The 27,091-nt window shown below is 60.1% G+C and overlaps 1 protein-coding gene across 3 annotated transcripts in view; it reads left to right on the forward strand.

Annotated features, from left to right (window-relative positions):
- The window catches only part of EPHB2 (EPH receptor B2), a 170,959-nt gene extending 145,171 nt beyond the window's left edge, over positions 1-25,788 (forward strand). The window contains exons 7-16 of one of the 3 annotated variants that reach the window (XM_062190599.1): positions 7,499-7,661; positions 10,483-10,591; positions 11,320-11,387; positions 19,105-19,227; positions 19,519-19,766; positions 20,677-20,892; positions 21,475-21,624; positions 22,707-22,900; positions 24,160-24,315; positions 24,771-25,788. In XM_062190599.1, the coding sequence (XP_062046583.1) occupies positions 7,499-7,661; positions 10,483-10,591; positions 11,320-11,387; positions 19,105-19,227; positions 19,519-19,766; positions 20,677-20,892; positions 21,475-21,624; positions 22,707-22,900; positions 24,160-24,315; positions 24,771-24,879 (1,536 nt within the window). In that variant the 3' untranslated portion in view covers positions 24,880-25,788. The remainder of the gene's footprint in view (positions 1-7,498; positions 7,662-10,482; positions 10,592-11,319; positions 11,388-19,104; positions 19,228-19,518; positions 19,767-20,676; positions 20,893-21,474; positions 21,625-22,706; positions 22,901-24,159; positions 24,316-24,770) is intronic. The other 2 variants (XM_062190600.1, XM_062190598.1) reach the window with 2 other exon arrangements.
- The last annotated feature ends 1,303 nt before the right edge of the window (positions 25,789-27,091 follow it).

A 27,091-nucleotide genomic window follows, 5' to 3' on the forward strand; every position in this document is an offset into this window, starting at 1 on the left:
TTCAATAAATAAATCTGAAAAAAAATTTAATTTTCATTTTTATTTGAAAGGCGGGGGGCGGGGTTGTGTCTTCCATCTACTGGTTCACTAACACCAGCCAGGGCTTGTTCCAGGCCAAAGCCTCCAGGAGCCAGGTGCTCCGTGCAGGTCTCCCACACGGATGGCAGGAGCCCAAGTTCTCGGGTCATCCTCAGGCTCGTCCTCCTCCCAGGATGCATTAGCCAGGAGCTGGGTCAGCCGCGAGGAGCCAGGACTCCAGCGAGGACCCCGGCACCCAAGGGCAGCCTGACCACTGGGCCACGCGCCAGTCCCGTGGCTGAGGACTTACCCGCTTCCTGAGCCCCTTCAGAGAGCCACAGAGGTTGCAGGGTGTCCCCGGGGCTTCCATTCAGACTCAAGTGTGCCTGACTCACAGGAAGGAACTCCTTTGCAGGCAAGCCCACTGGGAACCGGAAATGGATGGGAAAGCCCTCCCTAAAGGCAGAGGACAGGGAGGTGGGAGAGGTCCCAACAAGCCCTGCAGGAGCCCAGCTCTCTAAGGCCATCGGCCCCCTGCACCCTGTGACCTGCTGGTCTGCCACACTTCGGTGACACTCAGAGTTCATCACACACTTGTCCAAGCCTGACCCAGCTTGATCCTGGCTCATCCTCTCCCAGAGGTCAGGGTCACATCTCTCCCTCCCATCCCCCACCCTCCTGCCCAGCACCCTGGGCCTGGCACGAAGCAGTCGCCTGGTAAACAAGGGTTGGGTGAGTGAGTGGATCCTGGGCCTAGCGTGTGGAGCTCCCCAGCAGAGGCCCCGGGCACCCCTGGCCTTCACTCACACACACACACACACGCGCACACATACACACACGCACACACACGCACACACGCCTTGCTGCCCACTTTCCCCACACCCTGTGCCTCCTCTGCCTGTCAGAGTCCCCAGGGTCCCAGCCAAACGTGCATCTTCTTCCCGTGGACTCTGCCCTTACTCTGAAAACCCTGAGCGCTGACGGCTGCTGGCAGGTGCCCCCCACCCCCACCCCAGGCTGTGGACAGCCAGTGAGCACGAAGAAGCGAGGGCAGAGCCTGCAGCCCCAAAGAGGACTGCGCGGGAGCCTGGCTGCCTGGCTAGCCAAGCACTGGCGTCCCGGCCCCCACCCCCATCCCCATCCCCACCTCCACCCCCACCTCCACCTGGCCTCTCCAATGTCTTCTTCCAAATCTCACCTAGGAGCAGGCTTTGGTTAAGACTAGTGGTGAAGATACCAGTAAGGTGCCTGAGTCCCACATCGGAGCGCCTGGGTCAGTCCCCAGCTCCGGCTCCCGGCTCCGGCCTCCTGCTGATGTGGACCCTGGGAGGCAGCAGTGAGGGCTCAAGGGATTGGGTTCTTGCCGCCCACCAGGGAGACCTGGATTAGACTCCTGACTACAGCCCCTGGCCCAGCCGGCCCAGCCCAGGCCAGGACCATGGCAGGCATTTAGGGAATGAACCAGCCAATGGGAGCTCTCTCTCTCTAATTAACTGATTGATTGGTTGATTAAAAATTGCAGCTTGGGGTCAGCACTGTGGTACAGTGAGTTAAGCTGCCACCTGCGGCGCCAGCTCCCCCTAACAGAGCACCGGTTCTGCTACTCCGCTTCAGATCCCGCTCCCTGCTAATACGCCGGGGAAGGCAGCCGGGGTCGGTCTCAACCCCTGGGCCTCTGCCACTCTGTGGGAGAGCCAGATGAGGTCCCTGGCTCTTGGCTTCAGCCTTGGCCAACCCGGGTAATGGTAGCCATTTGGGGACTGAACCAGTGAATGGAAGGTCCTCTCTCTCTCTCTCCTTTCTCTTACTCTGCTACCTTTTCTGGGGAAAACAAAAGAGAGAGAGACTCAGCTTGGCCACCCCCTCCTCAGAGAAGCCCTCCGTCAGCGCCCTGACCAGGGCCTCCCTCTCCCCGCCGTGGACCTTGCTCCCTCCACTCTGAGCTCCACGGGCACCCCCCGCGGTGGGGATCTTGCCCCAGCCTCTGCTGTGGCCCCGGCGCCTGGCACTCAGCAGGGGCCGGGCCGGTGTGTGTGGGCTGACTCTCTGGGAAGTGGCCAGGCGAGGGCCCGTGGGGCGTGTGGTGTGGACGGCTGTCCTGCCAGGGGCCGGCTGCTCCGGCCCGAGGTGCCGGCGTCCCTGCTCCCTCCAGCGGGCAGAGCTTCGGCAACTCAGAATTCAAAAAGGAAAAAAGAGGAAAAAAAAAAAAAAACCTAATTAAGCAGCTGTGTGATTAAATGAAACTGAAAGTGTTTGTCCCTGAAGACAGGAGCGGAAACGAGGAAACCCATCGCGGGCCCGCCTGCGACCCACTTCCTGCCACCGCGGGCAGGCCTGGGGGGCTGCTGGGGTGTGAACCGGGATGTGGCACTGGCCTACTTTCCACTGCAGCCGCAGCATCCCTGGACCTCTGCCCGGAGGGCCTGGACCAGCAGGCTCTGCGGCAGCCACGTGACCACTGCTCACAGGTCACGGGCACACAGTAGATGTCAAGCACCTGGGCTCCCTGGTCTCATTCATCCTCGTGGTTGGGTGGGAGGGGAAACAGAGGCACAGAGAACAGGCAAGTTGTCCAGGAGCACCCAGGGCATTTGGCACCGCGCCTGGCCCTCCTGCCTCCCGGCTGTTTCCCAGAACTGCTTCCGGGATGACCATCAGGTGATGGGCCAGCCTTGCCCCAGAGGACAAGGGGGCAGGGCAGAGGGCCCGGAAGCCGGAGATCTGCCTGCCACAAGGTTCGGTTGGTGCCCAGCACCAGGCCCTGGGGTACAGAGAGGGGCCAGTGTGACAACAGCTGCCAGGGGTGTGGATGCAGGGTCATTCAGTTTTTATGGTCACTGACTTTGGGTTGGGCCCAGAAACGGTCTCAAAATGAATAACCGTGAGATAGGTTTGATACCAGCCACAGAAGAGCCAGCGTGGGCCCCCGGGGCACCTGGGAGTGCCCCACCGTCCTGGCAGGGGCCAGGGGAAGCTGGCTTTGGGTGACATTTGAGCTGAGCCCTGAAAGAGACAAGGAGTCCACCAGACAGACACATGATGGGAGCAGAGTCATCGCAGGCAGCAGGAACAGCATGGCCAAAGGCCCTGGGGCAGGAATGTGCTGGCTGCAGAGCATGAGCATGGCAGGAGCAACATGAGCAGCCTGAGCAGCCCGGTCGTGGCCGGCCTTCCGGGCCCGGGGCGTCTGGGATGAGGGCCCTGGAATGATACGATCTGACTCCCATGGTGTTAAAGCGCCCTGCAGCTTGCTGTGTGTTGCAAGGGGAACCTGGAGACACGGGGGAGACCCTGTGCAGGGCTCCCACGGGAGCCCAGGAAAGAAAGGTGGTGGCGAGATCGGGAGGCTGTGCAGCAGGGGGGGGGGGGGGGGTGTGAAGCTCACAGAGGCAGAAAGCACATCGAAGCCCGGGGGACCAGGGATCCGCCATGGCTGCCTCCGGGTGGATGGGATGTGGGTTTGTGATTTGCAGGTATAGATGTGGGGCTCACCGGGGTTAGGCGCCAGCGGGGGCAGGAGCGCTCAGAAGAGACAGGACAGCATGCAGAGGGACAGAAGCCAGCAGAGCGCCCAGGTCCAGGGAGACAGCGACAGGGGAGTGGCCACAGAGGGGAAGGAGGAGGCGCAGGGTGGCTTCTGCCGCTGACCGTGCCGGCGAGGCCAAGACGGCCTAGCCACCACCTCCACCTTCCAAGGACACCAGCACCAGGGTGACACGGAGTCCTGGTGCCCCCTTACGTGGGAATCCTGCAGGTGCCTGCTGTAGATTTTCTACCCAAGTGCTGCACACATTCCTAGGAGGGCCCAGCAGGGGCTCCGGAGGAGCGGGTACTCCGTATGGCCTCCTCCCCCCCACCCCCGGCCCCTGCCGCCCCTCTGGGGTTCCCCCTCCTGCCCAGAGCCCAGAGCTGCCAACCGCTCTGCCAGCGGCTTCCGGCCGCCGCTGATGGACAGTGTCAGCCTCGCGGCAGAGCCGGCACGGGCTGTTTCCCTCGGCTCCGCAGTCCCCGGGGACGTGGCCTCCTTGGCAGCTGCCCCAGAGCACAGCGGTGCGGGCTGCACTCAGCTCCCCGGGCGCTCGAGGAGGAGAGTCTCGGTTTCAGTGTCTTTTTAAAGATTTATTTATTTATTTATTTATTTATTTATTTATTTGAAAGTCAGAGAGAGGAGAACCATCGGCTGAGTCACTCCCCCAATGGCTACAACAGCCAAGGTTGGGCCAGGCTGGAACCAGGAGCCAGGAGCTTCTTCCAGGTTTCCTATATGGGTGCAGGGGCCCAAGCACTTGGGCCATCCTCTGCTGCTTTCCCAGGCACATTAGCAGGGAGCTGGATCGGAAGCGGAGCAGCCGGGACAGGTGCTCATGTGGGCTGCTGGCGTGGCAGGTGGTGGCTCAACCCGCTGAGCCACAGCGCTGGTCCTGGATGCCAGTGCGTGTTCGACAGAGGTGTCTACTGGGCAGGCAGACGTGAGCAGAAGGCCCTCCCGACAGGGACAGAGAATGAGCAGGGCGGGGGTGAGCTGGGCAGCCCAGGCGGCATTCTTGTCACCCTCGGATCTGCCTGGAGCAATCTGGCTGCTCGCCCCTTCCCCACGTGTGTAGATTCACCCATCTGTTGAACCCTGGGAGGACTTCCTGTATGCGGTGTTGATGCTAACAGCCAACACACATTACATGTGTTGACATGTATGGTGACAGCCAACATATGTTGCATGTGTTGACATGTATGGTGACAGCCAACATATGTTACTGTGTTGCCATACATATGTGACGTGTACTGCCAGGTATGGTGACAGCTAGCATACATGACATGTGTTGCCATGTGTGGCAACAGCTAACACACATGATTGTGTTGACATGTATGGTGACAGCCAACACACATGAGTGGAGTTGCTGTGCTCAAAAGCTTTACCCATATTTTCCTGGTGAATCTTCACAACCATCCCGTATGGGGCCTGCTGGCGTGACCCCATTTTAGAGACGAGAAGTCTGGTTCAGAGGGCTCACGACGTCAGCCAGTGAGCGCCTCGCTGCCTCTAGGTCTCGGGGTAGAGACTCAGACCAAGGGCGCGCACAGTTGGCGTTGGATTTACTCCCTGGGCAGATTCAGGCACTCCAGAGACAGTGCCCGTCTGAACTCCAAGGCACAAGGCACTGTTTGATCCGATTTTACCTTCACGGCAGCCATGGGAGGTCCACACTGAATGTTCTAGTAAAAACCAGAGACTTGGGGGAGGGGAGCGGTGGTCTTCCCCAAGACCACCATGCAACTCAGTGTAAGAACTGGGCTGTGAAACAGCTTCCCACGCCGGGCTCCATCCCATGCCCGGTTTCAGGGGAGGGATCTGCTCCGGTTGGTTCTGGGGCCTCTCATCTCCTCCCAGTGCTGGGGAACTTGGCACCTCCTGCATCTCTGAGCCGGCACCGGTCCTGTTCGCAGAACCCAACCCCTTTCTTCCCGCAAGAGCAAATCCCATGTTGGACAGCGGCACCCAGTGGCTAAGTCTGGTACTGCGGCCCAGGGTTTGTAAATTTGGAAAAGTTTCACTGTTCATTCATTATTATGTCAATCGTGAGCACCTACTGTGTGCTTGGCCTGGGCACCTGGAGGTGAATGAGATGTGCTCCCTGGTCTTAAAGAAGTCACAGCCTTCGAGAAGACAGGCAGGTGTATCAGAGCAGTCAATGGGAAAGGAGACACGGGACCGGCAGCCCTGGTGTAGACATCGGGGCCGTCTTCCCCCCAGAGCTGATAGCTTGGGCTGAGCTGCCAGACAGAGGCGGAAGGAGTATCTCAGACAGGGACGAGAGTGTCCGGGGAAGGCGGGGCTGCCTGCTAGAGATGTTCAGTGTGTCAGCCCCGAGCATCGCGTGGGCGGACTTGCACTAACACGTTATTTCTTATTTATCTGAATCTCATGTTCAGCTGGGCAGCACCCTGTGTTCCAGGCAGTCAGGGCCAGCTGGAGCCTAGAGGAGGACACGGGGCACATGGCAGGAGTGACTGGCAGAGGCAGCTCAGATGGGTGTGGATGCCAGGCCAGAAGTTGGCCTTCCCCTGTGGGCATCGGGAAAGGACTCTGTCACAGGACCCTGTGCTTGACACAAGGGACAAAGCACAATCGCTTCCTCATGAGCTTACAGTCAAGGGGACCAGATGAGCCCTGGCCTGGGGTCAGGGAGTGAGACAGGAACCCCTTTCTACAGCACCCACAGCAAGTGCTCGGGGCACAGAGGAGGGTGAGGCATATCTGGCTGGGAAGTCAAGGGGGCTTCCTGGAGGAGGGGGCAACTGATCTGACTCAGGGAAGGGCCTTCCTGTGTGCTGCTGCCCCCCACGAGCCATCCGTGCCTCCCCCTGGTGTGGGGGCAGAGGAGAAGTTCTCACAGCCCCTTCTCTAGCCCCGCTTCCCAGATTCACTCTTACCTCCTTGCCTTTGCACCTGCTGTTCCTCCACCAGGAACGTCCTTCCTTGCCTAGGCGACTCCTGGTTGCTCTCTAAGAGAGAGCAGTCACCAGCATGAGCCGATTCATTTTATCTCCGAGCCGCCCCTCTAGGGGGCTCCTGCTGGGATCCCCTGAAAAAGAGACGAGAGAAGTGCAGGGACTGTGCGGGGTCGCCGATGGCCGAGGGGTGGAGCTGGGTTTGAACCCGGGGAAGTCGGGCTCCGGGTTGTGCCGGGAGCCTTCCTGCCGTAATAACGCTGCTTGTGCTGAGCCTCCATGGCTCCTGGAGGGCCCCGTAGCCGGCAGGCACGATCAGAGGCTCGTGTTTCCGGATGAGGGTTCTCGAAGGTGCCCGCATGGCTTGCTTTCCTAGGCTGAGCTCTCTGAAGCCAGGGCGTGTGCCTCGGCCCTGGGTGAACCACAGGGAGAAGAGGGTCCTTGGGGCAGGTTTGCTGAGCAGTCACCATGCACACCCAGCCCGGCCCCATCCCCACGGCGCCTACCATGGGCCCTCTCCCTGCTCTAAAGCAGCCCAGCCGCCAGGGTCCGTGCGTAGACGATGCCACGTGTGCGCATCCGTCAGTGGCTGCTGCAAAACACACAATCCCCGAACCCCGTGGTTTGCAAGCGGCTGTTTTCTTGCGTGTGGCTTCGTGTCTGTGGGTCAGCGCAGGAGGTGGCCCAAGGTCTCCACGTGTTTCTTGTTCTGGACCCAGCTCGTGGCAGACGGCAGAAGCACAGAGACCCAGCCATGTCGGCACCCTCTGCTCGCGTCGTGGCTGCCAGCGTGTTCCGGTGGCCAGAGCAGGCCCCTGGCCGAGTCCAACCTCCGTGTGGCAGAGAAGTGCGCTCTGGCCACTTGTGTGGGCAGCGGTGCCGAGCCACAGGGCAGAAGGCACGGGTGTGCCGTTCTGTTACAGGAAGGGCGAGGGCCGGGCCTGGCCCCGCGCGGCAGGAGCGGGCAGTGTGCTGCGGGCCCACTGTGGGCGGGGCGACAGCCTCACTAACCGCCTTCTCTGTTCCTTGGCAGGAGCTCAGTGAGTTCAACGCCACAGCCATAAAAAGCCCCACCAACACGGTCACTGTGCAAGGCCTCAAAGCCGGCGCCATCTATGTCTTCCAGGTGCGGGCTCGCACCGTGGCAGGCTACGGGCGCTACAGCGGCAAGATGTACTTCCAGACCATGACGGAAGGTGAGCCAGCCCGCCACCGCCCCCACCGCGAGGCCTCTCCGTGCAAGCTGGAGATGGCGCTGCCTCTCCTGGCGCCCAGTGCTTGCCCCGCCCACCCCTCCCCCAGCTCGGGAACCTTTGTGCAGTGTGCAGCCTGCACAGCCGTCCCCGGAGGCCCTGTTTCGGTGGCCCAGAAAGGATGCAGGCGCCTCCATTGCCTCCATGGCAGCAGCTGGACCACATCCTTTCCCGGGCCTCCAGGAGCTCAGCCCTAACTCACAGGGCCACGCTGAGGAAGTCACTTCTGTCCCGTAGATCAGATCTCTCTCATTTATAAAGCTATCTCTCATATGATTTGAGAGAGTGAGCCTGTTTTATCCATGCTCGGCTCCAGTGACTTGCAAGGGGGATTAAGAAGTCTGAAGTCATGTCTGAGTTCTGCCAGAAGAAGTGCTGGGATGGATTAGTAATGTCTACCCCGGGCAGGGCCATGGGAGGCTGCAGCCCGACTGTGATGTGTGTTTCCCCATCTGGGACTACAGGGTCTCTAAGCACCATTCCTGCTCTAACAGTCTTTGAGGAGCAGCATAGTTCTTTTTTTTTTTTTTTTTTAAGATTTTTATTTGTTTATTTGAAAAACAGAGTTAGAGACAGAGAGAGAGGTCTTCCATCCGCTGGTTCACTCCCCAGTGGGCTGCAATGGCCAGAGCTGGGCCAATCCGAAGCCAGGAGTCAGGAGTTTCTAATGGGTCTCCCCTGTGGGTACCGGGGCCCAAGGACTTGGGCCATTTTCCACTGCCTTCCCAGGCCATAGCAGGGAGCTGGATCGGAAGTGGAGCAGCGGGGACTCGAATGGCGCCCATATGGGATGCCTATACAAGGAGCAGCATAGTTTTAAACAATGCGAGCTGTGACGCCAGGCGGGCGGAGGTCCTGGTGCTGTCTCTGCCCCGTGTCACCTCACCTCTCCGCCCCTCAGTGCTCTTGTCTACAAGTGGGAGTGATACAGCTGGCTCACCGTCATCACCCTCACTAGAGGGTGGCGCTAGGTCCCGTGCACAGGTGGCTGACACCAGTAGTGGGCACGGCATGGCTCTGGCTGCTGTAAGTCTGCCTGCATGTCCACGGGCCACCCAGCCCTGGGGCAGCTCTCAGCCTGGGCCTTTGTCTGGCCGAAGCTTTCCGAGGTGCCTGGCCCCCCACATTCCAATCCCCCCAATGGCTGCGACACTCACCTCCTCCGTGAGATGCCCCTTCCCCGGGCCAGCGGCTTCACCTCCCGCCATCCTTCCCCACGTGGGATGAGTGTTGCCGACCAGGGCCTGGGGAACTGTCCCACGAGCCTTTCTGTATTCCTTTACCAAGTACATGTTGAGGCCCTGCCGTGTGCTAAGGACACAGAGCTGACCTCGTCCCCAACCTGCAAGCTCCAGTTCCAGTGGCAACAATAGGATCCAAAGCTCTGATGGTGCTGAAGGCATTGGGAAGGAACCAGGTGCTTTGTAAGAGCCAGACCCATGCTAAGTGCACCCGATGTATAATCTCATTTAAGTCCCTGGCCTTGGGGCGAGCAGGCCTGGATTGCACCTCCTAACTGTGACCCCAGCAAACCCTGACCCTCCTAAGCGGGCAATCATGGGAAGTACATCACCGGACTGGTGCAAGAATCAGACAGGATAGGTGACAGATTGGAGGGGGGGCATCAAGAGCTGGTGCAAAATGGAATTAAAATACAAACAAAAAAACTTCTAATTGCTTTTTTAAAAAAAAATATTTATTTATTTGAAAGAGTTACACACAGAGAGAAGGAGAGGCAGAGAGAGAGAGAGAGAGAGAGAAAGAGAGGTCTTCCATCCTCTGGTTCACTCCCCAATTGGCCACAACGGGCAGGGCTGTGCCTATCCGAAGCCAGGAGCCAGGAGCTTCCTCCAGGTTTCCCACGCAGGTGCAGGGGCCCAAGGACTTGGGCCATCTTCCACTGCTTTCCCAGGCCATAGCAGAGAGCTGGATCGGAAGTGGAGCAGCCAGGACTAGAACCGGCACCCATATGGATGCTGGCACTCCAGACTGGGGCTTTAACCCACTGCACCACAGCGCAGGCCCCTCTAATTGCTTTTTCATAATTTGCCTTTCTATGCACTTTTTGAAGGCCCTCATATGCATGGATCGCAAAATTGTTTGCAGCAAAACAAACATTTTAATCTTAAAGATTGCTTTATTTATCTTAAGAAGAGTCATACAGGGAGATGCAGAGAGGTCTTCCATCTGTTGGTTTAGTCTCTCTGCGTGGCTGCTATGGCCCTGGCTGGTTCATGCCAAAGCCAGGAGCCTGGACCGCCCTCTGGGTCTCCCACATGGGCAGCACCAGTGCCTGCACTCGGGCCACCTTCCGCTGCCGTCTGGGCGCATCTGCAGGGGGCTTGGGTTCTAAGTGCTTTGTGTGACAGCCATCATAATCCCCTTTTGTAGACAAGGAGAGCAAGACACAGACAGGTAATGACTTTGCGCAAGTTCCACCCTGGGGCTTCCAACCCAGGGGTCTCCTCTGCCCTGTCACTCCAAGTGTCAGCTGTTTTTGTTGATTCTCCTACCAAACATGAGCTGAGCATATTATTACACCCATTTGAGAGATGAAAAGTTGAGGCTGGAGCTGTCCTCGGACATGTCCAAGGTGACATGTGAATAGTGGGTGATGGCCTGCTCTCCATATGGGTGTGAGACAGGCCCTGTGTGGGGAATAGGAACAGAGCCTGGGGGTCCCAGGAGACCCCAGGAGCAGGCTGGGGGCGGGTGGAAGGACTCCGGAGCAAGGTGACAGTGCCCCGCTGTGCTCTCTCCCCAGCTGAGTACCAGACGAGCATCCAGGAGAAGCTGCCCCTCATCATCGGCTCCTCGGCCGCCGGCCTGGTCTTCCTCATTGCTGTGGTTGTCATAGCCATCGTGTGCAACAGGTGGGTTGGGGTCCCCAGCCTGCTGCGGGCCTGGCTGCCCAAGATGGAGCTCGCCTCGGCCCGGCCCCTCCTGGTCCACGTCTGTGACCGCGGGAGGCATCCCCAGTGTTGCTGGGGCCAGGGGAGCCCTCCCGTGCCACTGCCTAGATGGCCACCATCAGCTGTTCCTCTCGCGCTGTAGCAGATGCCCGGGACAAGTCCACCCATGAAAGGGCCAGCCTGCAGCGACACAAGCACTTGAGCTTGGAGGGCAGACTGCATGATGCTGGGGCTACAGGGGTGGTGGACGGGTCACCCCACTTTCTGCACTATTGCAGGGCCCTGCTGAGCTGCTGGGACAATGGGGGGGTTAGACAGGAGGCAGGGGAGACAGCGCCCCCAGCGGCTGGCAAGGCGGGGAGGGGACCCCTCTCCAGCTCCCACAAAAGAGACTTCTCCTTAAAAGGGACCCACTGTAGAACAGACTGGACCCTAGGCCAGGTGACAGAGGCCATGGCTGGGCGATGACTTTGCCGCCTGGAAGGGGCTCAGCTGGACAGGGGCCAGGAAAGAGTGAGCCTGGACTTGAGGTGGGAGGGGGGTAGGGACCTAGGCTGCCAGGAAGGGGCAGAAAACCTTCTAGCAGGAGTACGGCTCCGCGGGGCTGCCCCCCCCACCCCCGCCACCTGCTGTGGCTCCCAGCTCCCCGGGCGCCTCCAGGTGGCTCCAGCCCTTTGCTCTTGTTCCAGAAGACGGGGGTTTGAACGCGCTGACTCGGAGTACACGGACAAGCTGCAGCACTACACCAGCGGCCACAGTACGTACCGCCCCGGAGGGCAGCCAGGCGGAATGGCCAGCTGCTCCCCAGATGTTCCAGGCTCATGCTGGCCCCCTGGCCTTGGCACACGCTTGCTCCTCTTCCTGGAGCCCCACCCACCGTACCCGTTCCCTGACTCCTACCTTAGCCCCCATCAGGTTTCGGGGCTCCTGGGGCTTGGGCCTCCTCTTGCTGTGCTGCCGAGGACGGCGGTTTTCCTATTCCCTGAGCGGCACAGCCGGGGTCCCTGAGACAGGAACCACGCCCGCCGTTGGCCCCTGCATCCGCCTGGCGCGGGGCAGGCATGGGTGCACCTTGCAGAATGCACCAGCAATGCAGGAACTGTGCATGCGAAGGGCCCAAGAGAAGTGCAGCTCACGCCCGGATGCCACTCTTCATGCGGCCTGGGCGGAACCAGTCACCGGGGCGCACGTTGGAGGGGAAAGCCCGGTCCTTGCCTCCTCTCTCTCAGCAAAGAGGAATCGCACGTGTCCATCTGTCCTCCGCAGGGTGCCCTAGGGCCCCGCAGGGCCGCTGTCCCCCTCTGTGTGTGCCAGGCCCGGTTCTAGAAGCCGGGGATGCCCGACACACAGAACCCCAGGCTCTGTAGAAGTGTCCTGGTGCCGGGCTGGGGAAGCCGATGAGGCCCATGGCGTCAGTGGGGCTGGCCCCACCGAGGCAGCCGCAGCAGGCCAATTTTGAAGTTGAACATTTTGTATGGCCTGCAGATGACGTTTAAAGATCCAAATGGCCCTTGGCAGAAAAAGGTTCCCCACCCCTGTTAGAGGGAGGGACCAGGAATGAGAGCGACCCCGGGACCCAGCCAGCGTGGTTACTGTTTCCAAAATACCATGCTATGGGGAAGGTGGGGAAGACGGTGAGCGCAGAGTGTGGCTGAGGCCTGGAGGGAGCCACTGCTGACCTCACTGTGAGGGTTTTGTTTGAACAAAGATACAAAGGAGCCTGGGAAGAGCATTTCTGGCAGAGGGAACAGCCTATACCAAGACCCTGAGGCCAGAGCCTGCCTGGCAGGGTTTAGGTACAGAGAGGCCAGTGGGACCGGGACCAAGCCGGGGCAGGACCTTGGCCTAGGCCTGGGAGGGGCTGACACAGGGAGACAGCAGGGGACCGAATCATCTGGGGCCAGACCCGATGGCCGCGGTCACGGTAGCGGCTGGACCCTGAGATACAGTTTGAAAGCAGAACCCCTAGGTTTGCTGCAGGAGCAGATGTGGGGTGCGCAAGAAAGAACAGAGCCAACCAGGTCCAGACTTGAAGCTTCGGGGTGAGGCTTCACGGGAAGTAAAACCCCTGGCCGTAAAGTCATGTGGGATGCACGTGTGAGAGCAATTAAAGGGTCCAATGTCCACCAGACGGCCCAGGGAATGGCATCGCAGACAGGGACGGGACAAGGGCTCTCAGAGCTGAAAAGCAGCGGGAGGCCCACAAGGAACAGCTGGACATGTGGGGCCGGGTGTGGCCTGCGGTGAGCTACGCTCGCATCCCGCATCCGAGCGGCTGGGCTGGAGTCCGGCTCCCCTCCTGGCCCAGCTCCCTGCTAACGCACACCCGGGGAGGGGGGGGTCAGTGATGGCTCAAGGCCCGAGGACTGGGCTCCTGCCCCCCGCGCGGGAGACTCGGGTTGCCTTCCAGGTTCCTAGCGTCTGTGGGCATCTGGGGATGAGCCAGCTGATGTGAGTGCACTCTCCCTCTCTCTCCCAAGTCAATAAATTTTTGAAAAAATGTTTTTAAGATGGACACCTTGAAGTACCCAGAAATAAAACTCGCCTGTGCCTTAAAAGTAAGTCGTCCGTCCCATCGCCCCCTCCAGTTCCACAAGGGATAAAATCGTGCTCCTGGCCGTGGCTGCCCGTGTTCCGGGCACGCCCCGTGCCGGGAACTGTTTCCAGGCTTTGCCCACGTTTATTCGTTTACTCTTTGTAAGTTCCCCTTTGCGGAGGAGAAACTGAGGCACAGAGGCCGCTCAGCTGCTCAGGGAAGGAGCCGGGGTGTGGAGCCCGCTGTCCGCATTCCCCCGAGCTAGACCCAGAGGGGCCCCCGCTTTGTCGCCGGAGCCGTTCGGGAGCCGGGGACGAGAAAGCAGGAGCGATGTATCTTAAAAATAGCCCCCGGGATGTGTCCGCAGACCTCGCTGGGCCCCGAGCTGAAACCTGAGCTCTGAGGAGACTTTGTTCTTTTCAAAGCACTGCCGGCCCTGTGATCCCGACGTGGCCAGCGACCCTGCGTGGCCAGGGCCGAGGAGGTGCCGAGGCCCACAGGTGTGTGACCACCCACACGGTCGCCTGGTTCCCATCCCACCGCAGGGGCTGCTGAGCCAATCCCGGGGCCTGTGGTGCCCAGAGGTGGAGCCAGAGAGAGCCAGGCTTCCCACCCCTGCTCTGCCGCTGGCCCGCTGGGGACTGTGGGAAAGGCATTGCGCCCCTCTGAGCCCTGGCGGCTTTATACCGGGAGTAGCCAGAGCGACAGCTCTTTCATGGGTCCCGAGGATGAGACGGATGGAAGTGCTTTGTAATAATATTTCACGGTAGCCACCTCGTCTTTCTAACAGCGGCACTTTCTCAGTGCTATTTGCCAGCTACCAAGCCCTTTAAAAGATTCCCCATTTAATCCTTGCACTCCTCTTGTGAGGTAGGGACTGTTTTTTTACACCCACTTTGTAGCTGGTAAAAAAAAAAATGCATGGGGTGGGTGTTGGGCACTGTTAAGACAGTGCTTGGGACACCTGCTCGCCTACCAGGGCACAGGGTTGGAGTCACCTCCTCTTCAGTCCAGCTGCCTGTGAACGCACATTCCGGAAGGCAGCAGGCAATGGCTCCAGCCCCTGGGCCCCCGCCACCCACATGGGAGACCCGGGGGGAGCTCCTGGCTCCTGACTTTGACCTGGCCCAGCCCTGGCTGTTGCAGGCATTTGGGGAGTAAACCTGCAGATCAAAGATCTGTCTCTGCTTCTCTCTCTCTCTCTCTCCCTCCCTCCCTCCCTCCCTGCCTTTCAAATAAAAGAAAAATAAATGCATAAAAATTAAAATAATAAAAGTGGGGCACAGAGGTTAATCGCCCAAGAGCTTCCAGCTGGCTCAACACAGTGGCCGATCCTGGACTCAAACTCATAAAGCAGCTGACTCGGGAGCATTGTCCCTGGCAGAGGTAGAATTCAAACCCAGGACTCCAAACGCCTGCCTCCCCCTCCCTCCTCCTGAATTCCCCCGCTACGGCCTGGCAGCCACGAATCACCCAAACCTGGTCCGGTGTCTCCAGTGTCGTCTGTAGACTGCTGAGGGCCCAGCTCGGCAAACTGCCTGGCTGGGCACAGGCCGGCGGCGAGCTCCACACACAAGCGGCTCACCCCCTGTTCCAGGACACAGGCCGGGGAAGCAGGAGCAGCTGGTGGCCTGGTGGCTAAGGAGGAGACCGGTTAGGAGACGGCCCAGGTGTCCACCCCACTGCTGCCTGGCTTGTTCTTTGTTTCTTTCTTTCTTTCTTTCTTTTTCTTGTGAAAGAGTTATAGACAGTGAGAGAGAGAGACAGAAAGGTCTTCCTTCCGCTGGTTCACTCCCCCAATGGCCACTATGGCCGGAGCTGCGCCGATCCAAAGCCAGGAGCCAGGAGCCAGGTGCTTCCTTCTGGTCTCCCATGCAGGTGTAGTGGCCCAAGCACCCAGGCCATCCTCCATTGCCCTCCCGGGCCACAGCAGAGAGCTGGACTGGAAGAGAAGCAACCGGGACTAGAACCCAGTGCCCATGTGGGATGCCAGTGCCGCAGGCAGAGGATTAACCAAGTGAGCCATGGCGCTGGCCCTGGCTTGTTCTTCCCTTTGGCAAGTCGGTTACCTTCCTACGCCAGAGTGCCCTCATCCGGAAAAAGGGGGTGGTGCCAGCTGGTACCAAATAAAAGCATGTCTGTAGGCCAGAGACTGTGGGTGGCGACAGTTTCATAAGGTTCAGCCCAACAGTAGCATTTACCTGGCAGGACTGTTGGCAGAAGGAACTGGGTCAGAGCTACAGAGCACCTAAAACAGAGCACTGAGCATACACACACCATGTATTCACAGAGCCCTGCTACAAACCACTTGGACCCACGTAGTCCAGAGCCAACATTCTAAAGCAAAGGCCCTTAGAATTTCCTGGAGACACCCCCAGGTATAGGTGGAGCGTGGAAATATCCCACACACGGGGATTTTTTTTTTTTTTAAGATTTATTTATTTATTTATTTGAAAGTCAGAGTTACACAGAGAGAGAAGGAGAAGCAGAGAGAGAGGTCTTCCAGAGCTGCGCTGATCCGAAGCCAGGAGCCAGGAGCTTCCTCCAGGTCTCCCACGTGGGTGCAGGGGCCCAAGGACTTGGGCCATCTTCCACTGCTTTCCCAGGCTATAGCAGAGAGCTGGATCGGAAGTGGAGCAGCTGAGACTTGAACCGGTGCCCATATGGGATCCTGCTACTGCAGGCAGTAGCTTTACCCTACCCCCTATGCCACAGCACTGCCCCCCGCCCCCAAGTTGGTTTTGAGCTCCCGCTGTGCGTGCCCAGGGCTCCCTGAACCCACGCCCTCCTGCCCTCCCTTCCTAGCTGGCCACCAGAAGGGGCCTCCCCCAGTTCTATTAACAGAGAGGGCAGGGACCTCATTGTGGCGCAGTAGGTGAAGCCACTGGCTGTGACGCTAGTATCTCCTATGGGCGCCAACTCAAGTCCCAGCTGCTCCACTTCCAATCCACTCTCTGCTAATGTGGCTGGGAGAACAGTGGAGGATGGCCCAATGCTTGGGCCCCTACCACACTGGGGAGACCGGGATGGAGTTTTGAGCTCCTGGCTTTGGCCTGGCCCAGCCCTGACTATTGTGGGCATTTAGGGTGTGAACCAGTCAATGGAAGATCTCTCCTCCCAACCCTCTACCTTGCAAATAAAGAAATATTTTTTTTTTCAAAAGACAGGACAAAAGCCAGTTGCCAAGAACCACAGACCATGCACTGGGTCTGAGCAAAACACAGGAGCATCTCCAGGGAGCGGCTTGCCCAGCTCAGCACTTGGGGAAAGAGGGAGTCATGGCTGGACCCCCAGGAGAAGACGGCATGGCCAGATCCTGGTTGTGCACCACCCAGGAGGCAACGAGCCCAGGAACCAAGAGAACTGGCCCTGGGTTCCGGCCCTGGCTGTGCCATTTGCTGGCTGTGTGGCTCTGGCCAGGTGTCTTAACCTCTCTGAGCTGCAGCTTCTCCGTGTGTGAAATGGGGATAGTGATCCTTTTCTCCGAGAGTTACTGGAAGGAAGCAATGAGATGCGTCTGCGTTTAGGGAACCTGGCACAGCGTGGGGCACAGACAGAGGCTGGGGTGGCAGCTGCTGTTGTGGATGGCCTGTCTTGGTTGTCTGGACTCAGCTTCTCGGACGCGGAGTGTCTGTTGTGCGCCCGGCAAGGGAGAACGGAGAGAGCTGATCCGTGCGCCTTCCCCTGCTCCCAGGCACCCCCACCCCCACCCCACCTCGAAGGTTTGCTGGGTCTCGGGCTTCCGGGAGGCTGCTGGAAAGGCTTGGATCCTACATGGGTGCCTTGCATAGCAAAGAAAAATCCAGAGACCCACGCTCAGGGGTGGATTTTATTTTTATTTATTTGAAAGGCAGAGTGACAGAGAGAGACATCTTCCATTCACTGGATCACTGCTCAAATGCCCACAGCAGCCTGAAGCTGGGAGACCGGAAGTCAGTCCAGGTCTCCCCGTGGATGTCAGGAGCCCAAGCACTTGAGCCATCATCCGATGCCTGCTCCCAGAAGCTGGATCAGAAGCGGAGCCAGGACTTGAACCAGGCGCTCTGATCTGGGACGTGGGCATCCCAAGCGGCATCTTAGCCACTGCGTAACCGGACAGCCTGTGGGAGAATTTCAAGTCCTAACATCAGAGGATTTAAACACGTTCTCCTAAACACAGGGTGGTGGTTTTGTTAATGCTGAGAGACAGTTGAGAGATCTCTCATCCTGTGGTTCATTTTCCAGATGTCTGGGCAACATCTGGAGCTTGGCCGAGCCAAAACCAGGAGCCTGGAATTCAATCCAGGTCTCCCACGTGGGTAGCAGGGACCCGAGTACTTGAGCCATCACCTGCTGCCTCCTGGGTGCGCGTTAGCAGGAAGCTGGATCAGAAGCGGAGGTGGACTGCGCCCAGGCACCTCCCTGTGGGGTGCGGGAGTCCCCACTGTGCCACCTGCCCACCCTGCAGTCTTTCCTGTAAGGGCTTTGTGGGGCGGATGCCTCTGCTCTCACAGCAACTCTGCTATTACAGCATGGAAGTAGCCACAGGCAACGGAATGAACAGGGCCAGGTTCCAATAAAACTTTATTTACAAAACAAGCAGGGGGCCAGTTAGAAGCTCCAACTCCTACATTCCTGGAATGTCTAAACTGGAGTCTGAGCATGGTCGGCTAACAGGTCCAAGGTCACACAACTGAGCAAGGTTGATGGCCTCACATCACCGATCAGCAGTGTCTTACAGGGACCCAGAAATACCAGCTCCAGCTCCTAGGGCTGCTCCCTCCAAAGTGACAGCTCTCAGAGCAGTAGGAGAAGTGAGCAAGGAGCTGGGGAGCCAGAGGAAGGCCTCGGGGCTGGGAGGGGCCGGAAGGGGTGGGCGTAGAGGATCAGTTACCTGGGAGGGGGATGTGGGAGGATCCTGTGTCCCTTCCTGCAGAGCCTCCTGCCGGGTGATGGGCCAGAATTGGGTCTTTGATGTCCTGGTTACCTCCTTGTATCTCAGCACCAAAAATACAAAGATCTATATGGGATCCAGAATCAAATCAGTATGCCCCATGCCCAGCCTCCTGCTGATCTCCAGGGCACCAGGGGTCCAGGAAGGTTTAGACTTGACTAATGGACACAGGGGGTGGTCCCAGGAACTGTGGGTGCTCGGACCCTGGGAGGGCTGCCTGAGCAGGCTGGACAGCCTGGAGGGGCTCCTGCGTGAGAGGAGGATGGAGTTGTCCTTGGCCAGACCCCCACCACAACTGTCTATTGCTTGTTCTTTCTGTACTTTTAAAATTTTTGTTTGAAAGCCACAGAGATCTTCTGTCCACTGGCTCACTTCCCAAATGCCAGCAACAGCCAGAGGCCAACCAGGCTAAAGCCAAGAGCCTGGAACTCAATCCGGGTCTCCCACATGGGTGGCAGGGACCCAAGCACTTGAGCCATCACCTGCTGCCTCCCAGGGTGTGCATCAGCAGGAAACTGGTTCAGAAATGGAGGCTGGACTCAGAGCCAGGCTCTCCCATAGGGGAGGCTGGTGTCTGCCGCACCAGATGCCCGTCCCTTCTGTATTGTAGTTCTGGTTCTTCCCTTTGATCCCCTCTTCCTCTACTTTGCACTCCTGATTCTCCATCAGGAGGGCACCAACCTCTGCATATTTTTATCCTTCTAATGTCCACACCCACAACAGGCATTGCTAGTCGATCCTGACACACTGAGCTGCCCCAGAAAGCCACTCCCAGTCAATCAGAGTTGGAACAAGAGCCAGCACCTCCTTTCCGCTCTCCTGGTCTCTGTTCCTCTCACCTGCTACTCCATGCCCACCTGCCAATGAGGCCGAGAGAGGGGGTCGCCCAGTTCTTCCGGGGGCCGCAAGGAAGTGTCCTTCTCCCCACAGAGGGGCGGGCTTCTGCCTTCCCATGTGACTCAGGATGGGTCAGTCCATGTGACCGAGCCTGGTCTTGTCCCCCAGTGACCCCAGGCATGAAGATCTACATCGACCCTTTCACTTACGAGGACCCCAACGAGGCAGTGCGGGAATTCGCCAAGGAAATCGACATCTCCTGTGTCAAAATTGAGCAAGTGATCGGAGCAGGTAGGTGGCCCCTGCAGGCCGCAGCCAGGGGTGGAGAGACCAGGCCAGGGTGTGCTCCTGGGGCAGAGGGTCGGATGGGAGCAAGGGCCGCAGAGCACCCTCCGAGACCGGGGGGTTCAGAATGACCGAGGAATAAGGACCTTTTGAGAGGTCATCTGGTAGAACGACCTCACCGATGGAGGAAGGGGGAAACTGAGGCATGGGGCTGGGGAGGCGCTTGCACAGCAGGTAGAGGGAAGTGGCCCTTCCACCTGGCCAGTGGCCTCCCGCCTCTCGCTGTGTGTGTCCCAGGGGAATTTGGCGAGGTCTGCAGTGGCCACCTGAAGCTGCCAGGCAAGAGAGAGATCTTCGTGGCCATCAAGACGCTCAAGTCCGGCTACACGGAGAAGCAGCGGCGGGACTTCCTGAGCGAGGCCTCCATCATGGGCCAGTTCGACCACCCCAACGTCATCCACCTAGAGGGCGTCGTCACCAAGAGCACACCCGTGATGATCATCACTGAGTTCATGGAGAACGGCTCGCTGGACTCCTTCCTCCGGGTAGGGGAAGCAGGGAGCGCCAAGGCCCCATGGTGCAGCTGCAGACGGTCAGAGCCCACAGGGGTCCTGGGAGAGCCCTAAGTCCGGAACAGCTTGCAGGCTCGCGCTTTCCATTCCCTTACCATGGCAGGCATTGCTAGTCAATCCCAGCACTGTCTCCCACTAAGCAATCGCTGCATCCTCAGCATGGTTCCCCCGGAAGCCACGGCCAGCCGATTACGGAGTTGGCTCACAGCTGGCCACCTGTTCTCGTGCCCACTCTCAGCCATCCTTGTCTTGAAGCACAGGAGAAACGTGCTCAGGGAAGGGTAGAGGTGGCCCAGCGCCACCCAGGGGGTCAAGGTGAAAGCCTAGACGAGAACCAGGTGTCCGGCCCCTCCCCCAGAGTTTTCACCAGATCTTGGAGCCCCCACCCCCAGAACTATCTAGGCGGGGGAAAGAGTCCAGAGCACAAGACCAACAGATGGAACTTCCAGGTCCCTCGCCCCTCCCAGGGGACCACAGTTAACCAGTTAGCCGAAGAGCTCTGGACTGACGGCCATGCCACAGGCATCTGGGAAGCACCCACTCTGTGCCAGGCCCCTTCTTGTTTAACCCGGAGCAGCCCTGGGAAGTGGGTATGGTTTATCCCCATCAGACACACAAATGAGAAATCAAAACTCAGAGAGGTTCGGTCACATGTCCCAGGTCGCACAGCCAGGAAGGGGCAGGGCCAGAGTCAGGTCAGGTAGGCCCGCTCTGAGGCCCATGTTCTCTCCGCCACCCCCAAGTTGGCCTCACTAAGGTCGGCGGGCATCTGAGTCCTTCCCCAGGGAACCCAGAGTCGGGGCTGCAGGGGCCAGCTCTGGCTCTCCGGGGCTCCTACACCTGCTTTGCTGTTGACCCCGTGTCTCCCCCACTCCTCCCGAAGCAAAACGACGGGCAGTTCACGGTCATCCAGCTGGTGGGCATGCTGCGGGGCATCGCGGCCGGCATGAAGTACCTGGCCGACATGAACTACGTGCACCGCGACCTGGCCGCCCGCAACATCCTGGTCAACAGCAACCTGGTGTGCAAGGTCTCCGACTTCGGCCTCTCCCGCTTCCTGGAGGACGACACGTCCGACCCCACCTATACCAGCGCCCTGGTAAGATGGAGACCGGGAACGCGGCGCCCCCTGCTGGACAAGACCGCATCCACAGCCAGCCCTGCCCGCACCTGCTCCTGCCAGACACCCGGCCCTGACCCCGTGGAGGCCCCATCAACCATCACCCCCTGCCCTCCTGCAGCTCTCGGCCTGGTGGGGCGGCACAGGGAGGCAGAGCGGTGTTGGGAGGCAGGTGAAGGCCCGGCAGAGGGGCGGCAGCTGAGCTGAGAGCTGATGCGCCGGCGGAAGTTTGTAGGTGCCGGGAGTTCACGGCCAGCCTGTGTGACTGGAACGCAGTGGGAGAGGCAGCAAGCAGCAATGAGGAGATGCCCTTGAGTGCCCAAGCTTGGGACACGAGGGAAGGGCTTCCAGGGGACGTGTGGGTGAGGAGGTGTCTGGGTGGCAGAGTGGGACGGGGCAGTGTGTGCAAATGTCCAGTGGTCAGAAGCACAGGGAGAGTTTGAGGAACCAGGAGCTGCTTCCTGAGATTGGCACAGCACAGGGCACAGGGCGGGGGAGTGTTGAGAGAGGAGGCCACACAGGTCAGCTTCCCACCTGTCAGCCATTTGTCCTGTCCCCCAGGGTGGGAAGATCCCGATCCGCTGGACGGCCCCAGAAGCCATTCAGTACCGGAAGTTCACCTCAGCCAGCGACGTGTGGAGCTACGGGATCGTCATGTGGGAGGTGATGTCCTACGGGGAGCGGCCCTACTGGGACATGACCAATCAGGACGTAAGTCTCCGAGGGGGTGGGCGGAGCCTTTCCAGCCAGCCAGATTTTGGGGGGTGGGGACCTCCAGGCCTTGTCCTGTTGTCCTGGGGCATGGGAGTTAGGACCCTTGAGACCGCAGGCCTGGTAGCCAGTGCAGCTCCCAGCCCAAGGTCAGCCGACATGTGTGCGTGCACAGGACGTGAGCCCTGCAGGGGTGGGGATAAGGCCTTCAGGACGTGTGCACCTGCGGCCAGCCCAGGTGTTGTTCACCGCCTCCCTGGGAGGCCACGATTGTTCAGGGGTCAGCAGTGGCCAGAACTGGCCTCACTTGGAGGAGGCAGGGCTGGGTTCTGAGAGCACAGAAGTTAGGGCAGCATGGGCAGGAGCAGCCGGGAAGTCCTCACACGACAGGTGCGACCCACGTGGCAGATGAGCTTGGGAAGTGGGGGCTCCCAGGTAGGGGGAGCAGTCTGTGCCAGGCCCAGAGGTGGCTGTGAGGGAGGATGCTGGGGTGCTGGGCAGAGAGGGAGGCGGGGGTCAAAGCTGTCTGAAAGTCAGCCCAAGGGGTTTCATTGGCAAATGTGCAGACGGGAAGACCTGAAGATGCCTCCTAGCCGGGAGCCACCGTGGAGCTGTGCGGGGCAGCCCGGCCAGGAGGGACGGGACAGACCCACCGTGGGGTCCGAGCTCCTCTCCCTGGTGGAGGAGCAAGGGAGGCAGTGGCGGGAGGCACCAGCCAGGCTGCAGGCTGTGCCGTGGGGCCCGACAGGGGACCCGTCAATGGCATTGACACAGAGAGTGTAGCCACCCTGGGGTCAAGCAGGGGCCAGAGTGGGGTTCCTCAGGGCCGCCAAAGCCAGGTCAGGGCTCACACAGGGGAAGGAGGGTGCAGCTGTGGGGCGGGCACAGGAGGGCCAGCCTGGGGCCCTGGGCAGAGGTTACGGTCAGGGCACTGGATTCCCCAAGATTGGCGGAGCACCCAGATGCCAGCTCACGGGATCAGACCGAACTCTGGGGCCCTCTCTAGGAGGGGGAGGCGGTTGCCATGGCAACACAAGAGCTCAGGCCTCCTCAGATGCACCCGGCCCCTGTGTTGTCCCCAGGTGATCAATGCCATCGAGCAGGACTACCGGCTGCCGCCGCCCATGGACTGCCCGAGCGCCCTGCACCAGCTCATGCTGGACTGCTGGCAGAAGGACCGCAACCACCGGCCCAAGTTCGGCCAGATCGTCAACACGCTGGACAAGATGATCCGCAACCCCAACAGCCTCAAAGCCATGGCGCCCCTCTCCTCCGGGTACGGCTCTGCCCCCGCCCCGAACCACCGGGCCCTGACTGGGCCTCGGCTGCGTCCCGCTCCTGGCAGGTGCCCCCCACTGCCGCTCAGGAAGGGGAAGGCTAGGACCAGCAGGGCTTGGGGGTGCAGGCAGGTGCAGCACTCTGCTGTCAGAGGAGAAGGGCCGTGCACCGTGGGTGGCGGGGGAATCCCTTGTAAAGCTGGGTCAGCAGCTAAGAAAACTAACAAAGAGTTCGGAGTCTTAGCTGGGGGCTCATCACTCCCCTCACGCGCGTCCTGGACCCTCTAGCTTGCATTTGCACGCTCACTGACACAGCCGTGTACATGCACACACACGTACACGTATGCTCAGATGCAGTGGACGCACACTCAGGCCCAAACACCCCTGCTTCCTCACACTCAGCGATACCACACTCCTCACAGGCACAGGCACCTGCACGCATGGCCCGCTCAGAAGTCCACAGTCACCATACACACTCGGGTCAGTGTCCCAAGCTTGGGCTTCGTCCGGGGGTAGGGGGAGTCTCGCAGGCTCACTGGAGCTTCCCTTCTCCCCGGGCCCTGGGGCACGCTGCACCAGGCCGCCACTCACCACTGCCCACCCTGGGCGGCTGCCACGGGCCCCGCCACTGGCCCTGCCCCCTCCTACTCTTCGGCTCCACAGTCCCCCAGGTTCCTGAGGCATAGCCAGGTGTGTGTCCCCAGGATCCAGGGCTGACTGTGCCAGACTCCTTCGGCCAAAGTCCTCCCTCCACTGAGCTCTGGGGGCCAAGAGATCTTCACGCCTGCCACGCCCTTGTCTCAGCCCCTCCTGACTCAGTGGATAAGGCTACCTTGACCTCCAGAGAGTCAATTTCACTCCTTGCCAGGCGGGAAGCCATTGCCACCAGTTTATCTGGGGATGCAGCCTCCTGTAGCACAAACCCCAGTGGAACAGGACTGAGAGTGGCCCTGGGGCAGGAGCAGGAAGTGACCGCTGGAATCCCACCTCCTGGAAGTCAGAGCCGCGGAGAAGCAGCGCCCCCTCTCGCTCCTAAGGTCCAGCGGCCCAGCAGGGCCAGCAGGCTGCCCCAGCTTCGAGTCCTGCACACCCACGCACCATGTGCACACTTACACAAGTTCGAACGCACATCCACACACAACAGAAACACAAACACGCCCACTCCATTGGTGCAAGTAGATAACACGCGTGCACAGGACGCCCGCAGGTGTGTCCGCTCCTCTGTGGGCACGGGCCCTGACCATCCCTGTCACCCCAGGATCAACCTGCCGCTGCTGGACCGCACGGTCCCCGACTACAGCAGCTTTAACACGGTGGACGAGTGGCTGGAGGCCATCAAGATGGGGCAGTACAAGGAGAGCTTCGCCAACGCCGGCTTCACCTCCTTCGACGTCGTGTCGCAGATGATGATGGAGTAAGTGCCCAATACCTCCACTTGTGCCGTCAGCGCCCACTCCCACCCGCCCCGCCAGCCAAGCGGGGGGCCCCAGAGGGTGAGGAACAGGCCGTGTCCCAGCCGGCACATGGGGACCAAGGGGTGACATGGCCAACTCTGGAGTCACGCCCCCTGGCCGTGTGACCTTGGGCAAATCCCAGCACCTCCCCCGGCCTCTGTTTTCTCATCTGTAAACTGGGGGTGAGCAGGGAGCTGAAAGAGATGGCAGGAAGTGGTGCTTTGTGAATGCAAGCTCCCCTCCCGTCCCCGGGGAAGAGGGCAGAGGGGGTCCCAGGTGGCCTGACTCAGTCCAGGCTGCAGCCCTGGCCACCCAACCCAACTCCCCCATCCCAACACCCCAGGCAGCTCTATGGGGAGCCCAGCCCTTGCCACCACCCCCAGCCATCCCTAACACACATGCTTCTCTCCCAAAGGGACATTCTCCGGGTGGGGGTCACGCTTGCTGGCCACCAGAAAAAAATCCTCAACAGCATCCAGGTGATGCGGGCCCAGATGAACCAGATTCAGTCTGTGGAGGTCTGACGGTCACCGCCTCGGCGCACCTGTTCCTCCAGGCCCTGCCCCCTCCGCCCCGCACGCCGCCGGCCCCCCTGGCGCTCCGTCCACTGCAGGGTCCGCCACCTGCCAGGAGGCCGCCGGCAACGGGAAGGACCAAGCAGCGCTGCAGCCACGAGACGTCCCCGAGAACACGCGCGACTCGGACGACGGAAATAAGGGAATCGGAAAAAATAAAATAAAAAGGAAATAGGTCCTGGAGGGGCGGGACACGCAAGGACTATTTTTCAAAGTGGATTCTCATCAGGAAAGCGATGACCATTCTTGGAGAAAGCGTACAAGGGCTTGGGGGGTGCACGCAGTCTGTCCAGCCAGAGACCAGCAGTTTCTCTCCGTCTCCCTGTGGGAAAGTGACCTGGTCAGAGCCGAGGGCACTTTCAGGAATCAGATGTGGACCGGGGAGCCGGGGTCACCGCCTCTCGTGTCCTGGGGCTGCTCACGACACAGCCAAGCACCAGGTCCCCGGGGGCAGGCGGACAGGCAGCCGCCCCGGGGCCTGCTCTGGAAAAATCCATTCCTGCTGCCACTGAGCAGAGACTTTTTCTGTCTTTGGAGAATATTCTAGAAACTCCAACGAGAGACTGTTTCTCCTGCTGGTTCCTGGGGCTGAAACAGGGGGCTTTGGTCCTCCCCGGGGTCGGGGAGAGCCCCGGGCACAGAGGGGGAAGGGCAGCTTTGCTGAAGACGCCCTCCACGCCAGGTCTGCAGCTCCACGGCCAGACCCCGTGCACAACCCGGCAGCCCCGGCGCCGCCGCCGCCGCAGCTGCCACCAGCCCCCAGCCAAGGCCTGCTGCTGCGGTCACTGCCGTCAGCTACGACTGCCACCAAGGAGGGTGGATCCTGCGACTGGGTTTGTTGACAGCACCGCGTGGACTCCGTGGGGGGTGGGGGTGGGGAATTTTGGTCACGGGTGGTTTTGGTTGGGGGGTTTGTGGGGTGTTTTTTTTTAATGACAATGAAGTGACACTTTGACGTTTGCTACCTTTTGAGGACTTACCGACCCTTCTCCAGGAAGAAGGTGCTTTCTGCATACTGACTTAGGCAATCGACCAAGGGCGAGTTTTATATGCACATTTCTGCATTTTTTATACGGTTTTCATCGACATCCTTCCCACCTCCCACCTGCTGCCAGGCCTCACCAAAGCCAACCGCCACGGGGCCATCTGGCCATCCAGAGACTCCGGCGATTCAATGGGGAGGGGGAGGCACCAAGGTGGAGGAGCATCCATCCCACCCCACACTCCACACCCCCCACCCCAGGACTGTTTTTGAAAGCAACAGATTGAGCCGGAAGTGGGCTGTGAGGCCGCAAGTCCTTGCCCACTTCCCTACCCCCCGCCCTCCCCAGCCGACCCAGTACTTCCCAGGCACAAAGGCCCCTTCGAGGTTCCTGGGTGCCTGGAGTGGGCCAAAACCCAGTTGTGCCTCTGGGACTCTAACCCGGGCTGCAATGGAGGCCAGGACCCGGCTCATTCACTGTGATAGCCCAGCCCAGCAGGGGGCGCCCCAGAGGCCCCGGGCAGGCAGGCCCTTTCCCTTCCCTGGGGGGAACGTTTGTGATTTCTCTCCCACCTCCTTCCTGCCTCCAGGCCTTTGCCGGGGCCTGGAGGTCTTGGCTGTGGGAAGCCATCAGCCAAGGGGTCTGGCCACAGGCTCTGTCCCGTGAGCCGAGGCAGGCGCCTAGCAGAACAATCGGTTAGTGAGCTGAATGGAAATAAACGCTTTAGTTATAAAACGGCCCCTGTCCTCTGTGTATTCCAAGAGAGCCTGGCACCCCTGGGGCATGCCGAGTGGCTCCTGATGCCCTTCCAGGATCCTAGGAGTCGCAGGGCTGGGCAGACACGTGCAGGACAGCAGAGCTCCATGTGGCCTTTCTGGCTCCGACCCATCAAAAGCACAGGCAACAAAAGCAGCACTCGCGTTGGAAGTGGCTCGGCATTCGATGCCCTGGGAATCCAGGTGAGCCGCCGCAGGTGCATCAGGAGAAGGGGGTCGACGGGGTGCACTGAGCACGCCTGGCCCAGAGGACAGGAGCTTGGGGCACCAGGTGAGCTGTGAGCAGGGTGGACTTGGGACAGTGCAGGCAGGACGGCCCTGGGGTTCCCTTGGCCACCAGCCAGGAATGCCCCCCTGATCCAGGCCAACTCGGATCTTCTCTGCGGATGGCTCCTCGCACCA

Source organism: Lepus europaeus, chromosome 5 (assembly GCF_033115175.1).
Source record: "Lepus europaeus isolate LE1 chromosome 5, mLepTim1.pri, whole genome shotgun sequence".
Lineage (NCBI taxonomy): Eukaryota > Metazoa > Chordata > Mammalia > Lagomorpha > Leporidae > Lepus > Lepus europaeus.